This window comes from Pecten maximus, chromosome 6 (genome assembly GCF_902652985.1).
Source record: "Pecten maximus chromosome 6, xPecMax1.1, whole genome shotgun sequence".
In the NCBI taxonomy this organism is placed as follows: Eukaryota; Metazoa; Mollusca; class Bivalvia; order Pectinida; family Pectinidae; genus Pecten; species Pecten maximus.
The window spans coordinates 4,231,611-4,237,529 of NC_047020.1; the positions used below are offsets into that span (position 1 = coordinate 4,231,611).

Below are 5,919 nucleotides of genomic sequence, written 5' to 3' on the forward strand. Positions count from 1 at the left end.
TGGTAACTGAACAATAACACACAAATATGGCATAAAGGAAGGCATTTCAATCAATGACAATGCTCCTATATCATACTTTTAAGACATCTGATTATAGTAAGAAGGACTTGTTTAAGACATGGTGTCAACGTTTTGGGCCTTTTTCAAAAATATGCATTTTTTAACCCAAACTCAACGGTCCAACTTTAAAAGCAATCATCTAGACGTGTCTAGGTTTCTTCATAGTGTGTAATGATAACATTTTCATGTTTGAAATATCTTCTTATATGCCATATTTGAGTGATATTATTCACAACCGCCATTTGCATTTCAAGGTCGAAATAACAGTGTTTACACGTATTATAAAGTCAAATCGGGTCAAACCAATGTTCCTATTTTGTGTTTTAGACTCTTGTGATCAAAACGACATGTTTATGTTGTGCAATATAAGCGATACAAATCAGCTAGCAATGTCCCCCTGAAATATGCATTTTTCGCATGCTTTCTTGTACAAACAGCTTAACAAATACCATGCCAACAACAAGTTGCCATGGTACATATTAAAAGTACATCATGTTACTTGTGTGAAAGTGCACCTTAATAGGATTTTATTGGCTTGTAAAATATCCCTCTTTTGACTTGATTTGCCGTTTAAATGCCCCTTAACACGACAATTTGTTACACTGGAAAAATACGTACTTCGCAATGACTTTACATACAATTACGTATGTATTACCTGCACGAAGTACATGCATTATACAACACTAAACTTACAACCAATACCAGTAAACAAGCTATATAATTATCTCCTGTACCCAGTACTATACCTTAGTACTCAGTACCATGAGCCCTTAGCACTCTGTATTGCATATCTGGACCCTGTAATATATGACAGCACCCTGTCCTATATGGACCCCGTACACTGTGCCTCCCAACCCTGAACTGTGTGACAGCACCCTTTACTATCCTCCCTGTACCCATTTGCCATCTATGTATCTCAGTACCATGTACTGTATATACTGGCAACTTGTACACCCGTGGTCCGTGTCACAGAAATATTTCTCTGCGGAGAGGGCCTTGGCAGAACTATTCCTTACATAGACATCATCAGCCTATCAGAATTCAGCCAATCAGAAGGCAGCATTTCATTTTGCTTATATCAAATAGAAACATGGGTTCTCAAACGAACCAGTTCTAACATATTAGGCTAGGGTTAATCAAACGAAACTAAACTACTATATAAATATCACACGTGATAATGCGACTACTTTTTGTCATAGTTATATTTAACTTAGTTACATGACCGCCTCAATACAACCCATTGGAATCAACCTTCTAAGGCCCATAAGTCAAACATACAGTAGAAATATGATGATTTTAATGAGGGCATTTTTTTTAATACGTCCGAGGTACAGCGATGGGGATTTCACAACTAAATACCAATGCAAAAATACACATTTATACTAGAAAACATATGCGTAATTTAGAGAACAGTTCTTTTTCACTTTTATTCAGGTGAACCACCAGGACAACCAGACCTGGAACTAGCTGGTGATGAGATATACGCTGGGGACACTATTATCCTTTCATGTTTAGTAGTAGGTGGCATTCCCGAACCGACCATTGGCTGGGAAAGGGATGGCCGGGATCTGAACACCGTAAAAACCTGGGAACGTTCTGGCAAAACAATTGTTTTCAATGCGACTACATCTTTTACGTTAACACACAATGAAAACCAGGCCTTGTTGATCTGTGTCGTTGGTTACAACGGAAGTAACAGCTTCTATCGACGTAACGTCACCCTGGATGTATTATGTAAGTACAATGATCAGTCAGATGTACACCCCATTGTACACACATATGAATGTGAGGCACTGTATCCGTATAAAATTTACAAAAATAAACACATGCTTTTGACAGCTTGATACACTTTCCAATGTTTAAATTGAGGCTAGACTCCCGTAAAGTTAAAGTTGTCGAAATTTTGATAATAATGGTTGGGCCAAGAAACCATTTACTTGTATGAGACAAACATAACTTTCAATATATTGCTATGTGCTATTTTTCTTCTATGATGTATTATTTGTTCATGCTTGTGAATTTTGTACCTTTTTGATTCTTTATGTGTGTTGACCTTTTTGTTCTTAGTTTTATTGATATATACATTATTGTGTAATATGATGACTACCTTAAATATGAAACATTAAGACTAGTATATAAGATAAAACAAACAATGCTACATGTATGTTATAAAGCATTTTATCTTTTATCATTATGTGCTTTGATTCTTTTTTTAAATCATTATCTTTCTTCAGAGTTTTCCTGGATTCTTAAGCGTGAATATTGATTCCCATACGACCCGTCTATAGATATTTCTAAACGCGTTAATGCATCTAAACTTAGTAGTGGACACATGTTTTGAGATATGCACTGGTAGATCGCGATTATGAATTGAGTTATTCTGGTAACGAGTAAATGATGGACCCAATTTTTAAGCTTTAACTAAAAAAAAGTAACAACATATTAAATCCACTCGAGGTTATTGTTAATGGCGATAATGGCAATTTATGACGTATATAGGTCAGTCGATGTCAATGACGCCTATTATCATTTGTTATCCATATTCACATCTAAAGGAGAAAATGAAACCAATTTTTTTAATGATCAATCAAAGTCTATGGATTTGGATTTGTTCATGCTAACTCCTATCCCTTCATGCTTCAGATCCCCCCATCCTGACTTTAACAAACGATGTAAACGTTAACGAAACAGATGACGTCATCATCCAGTGTAACGTCACCTCAAATCCCCTATCAGATGTGAGTTGGATAGGACCAAAGGACAGCGACTATTCAAATGAAACGACATTGAACTTCACGAATATATACCGTACCGCCATTGGCAACTACACATGCAATGCTGAGAATTCCATCAGCAGAGAGGAGAACACTACGATGGTCTACGTGAATGGTGACTGCTTTACGTGATATTCTTCAGTACACGACCAATTATTAATGTAAATAGGGATTGCATTCTGTAAAATTCCTCAGAACACGACTAAAAGTTATGTAAATAGTGATTATATTCCGTAAAATCCTCAGAACACGACTAAGATTTATGTAAATAGTGATTATAATACCTTTGAACCCTCAGAACACGACTAAGATGTATGTAAATAGTGATTATAATACCTTTGAACCCTCAGAACACGACTAAGATTTATGTAAATAGTGATTATATTACGTTTGAACCCTCAGAACACGACTAACATTTATGTAAATAGTGATTATATTCCGTAAAATCCTCAGAACACGACTAACATTTATGTAAACAGTGATTATATTACCTTTGAACCCCCAGAACACGACTAACATTTATGTAAATAGTGATTATATTACCTTTGAACCCTCAGAACACGACTAACATTTATGTAAATAGTGATTATATTCCGTAAAATCCTCAGAACACGACTAACATTTATGTAAACAGTGATTATATTACCTTTGAACCCCCAGAACACGACTAACATTTATGTAAATAGTGATTATATTACGTTTGAACCCTCAGAACACGACTAACATTTATGTAAATAGTGATTATATTACCTTTGAACCCTCAGAACACGGCTAACATTTATGTAAATAGTGATTGTATTACCTTTGAACCCCCAGAACACGTCTAGCATTGATGCAAACAGTGATTATATTACGTTTGAACCCTCAGAACACAACCAATATTTATGTAAACGGTGATTACATTAAGTTATAGTCCCTGGAACACGACAAATATTTATTTAAACGGTGATTATATTAGGTTTTGACCTTCAGAACACGACAAAAATTTATGTAAATAGTGATTATATTACGTTTGAACCCTCAGAACACAACTAACATTTATGTAAACTGTGATTATATTACGTTTGAACCCTCAGAACACAACCAATATTTATGTAAACGGTGATTATATTAAGTGATAGTCCCTGAAACACGACAAATATTTATTTAAACGGTGATTATATTAGGTTTTGACCTTCAGAACACGACAAATATTTATGAAAATAATGATTATATAACATCATAGCCCTCAGAACACGACCATTACATATGTAAACTGTGATTATATTACTTTTGAACCCTCTTAACGCGACCATTACATATGAAAACGGTGATTTATGACACACCAATATACAAGTACACGACACGAGCTCCATAAGTCATGCCATCTTAGTTTCCAGCAAAATGTATTTGATCAGCTGAATTTCAAAACAAGTTTTCAAAGGGATTATTTCAATAATATGCTGAAGTCTCCAAAACTCATACTCGTGCAGCTCGAACCAAGAGAAGGTTGTCTTTAACCCCTCAAATGAATAAAGTGGTCAATATGACGTTGATTAATATCAAATACAGCATGCTTGGACGGAATTGGTTTATTTGAGTTTCCAATAGTAATACTTTACATAGTATGTTTATCATCTGATCAGCAAAATAAATGATTTTTTTGATAATGCTTTGCGCCTGGTAGTGTCGCAACTATTATCTTGTTTCATTTGTTGTTATTATATTGAACACGTAAACTATAATAAAAAGAAGAATACTTAAATTGTATAATATACTGGTGCTACAATATAAAATGTATAATATCTACAATATAAAATAAACATTTAATTACTACACTATATAATAGATACATTTGTATATTTAATAACTACAATATGTTATAAATATTTCATTACTACAATATATGATAAATATTCAATGACTATAATATATTATATATATATAATTACTACAACATGAAGTAAGTATTTAATTTTTACAGCTCCCCCGAAAATGTGTCTATATCAGCACGAATTTACAGAAGATAATGAGACCGTGGAGATGCGATGTTCGGGAACAGGAATCCCGACACCGACCATTACCTGGTACAGGGAGGCTGAACAGATGGCTAACACGAACTCTGCCAACCATACTATTGAGGATGAAATGGCCCCTGACAATCCGTATCTGGTGTCCAGTACCCTAACTTTGTCTGGTATTGGGAATGAGGATGTGCTTGGATACAGATGTAGTGTCATAAATGAAAATGGCGTCACACAAAAAACATTCAGAGTCCGTAAGTATCCACAAGGTATATTAATAAATAATATATACACATGCATAATTGTAAAAAAAACAAATATTAAATCTTCTGAATAGCATTGACGTTGGAATTTTAAAAAGTAAACCATTTCGATAAATTTAGAATGACCAGCTAAATAAATTAATAGTTTAATTTCTAGGATTAAACATTCGGTTTCAAAGAATTAAGAAAGTGTATAGTACCTATACATATATATATATATATATATATAACCTTGATAATAGATACAGTGTATAGTAAGTATATGTTATCTTAATAATAGGTACAGTGTATAGTAATTATATATTAACTAAATAATAGATACAGTGTACAGTAATTATATATTATCTGAATAATAGATACAGTGTATAGTAATTATATGTTATATTAATAATAGATACAGTGTATAGTAATTATATGTTATATTAATAATAGATACGGTGTATAGTAATTATATATTAACTAAATAATAGATACAGTGTACAGTAATTATATATTATCTGAATAATAGATACAGTGTATAGTAATTATATGTTATATTAATAATATTTACAGTGTATAGTAATTATATGTTATATTAATAATAGATACGGTGTATAGTAATTATATATTAACTAAATAATAGATACAGTGTATAGTAATTATATGTTATCTTAATAATAGATACAGTGTACAGTAATTATATTTTATCTTAATAATAGGTACAGTGTATAGTAATTATATATTAACTAAATAATAGATACAGTGTACAGTAATTATATATTATCTGAATAATAGATACAGTGTATAGTAATTATATTTTATCTTAATAATAGGTACTTT

At 32.5% G+C, this 5,919-nt stretch overlaps 1 protein-coding gene across 1 annotated transcript; it reads left to right on the top strand.

Annotated features, from left to right (window-relative positions):
- Positions 1 to 829: 829 nt before the first annotated feature.
- LOC117329999 lies at positions 830 to 5,091 on the top strand (the record flags this gene model as incomplete). Its single annotated transcript, XM_033888229.1, is given in 3 exon segments — positions 830 to 1,794; positions 2,704 to 2,949; positions 4,798 to 5,091. Coding segments are annotated over 2 exon segments (310 nt in total), but the record flags the coding sequence as incomplete, so codon positions are not given.
- Between the last annotated feature and the right edge of the window lie 828 nt (positions 5,092 to 5,919).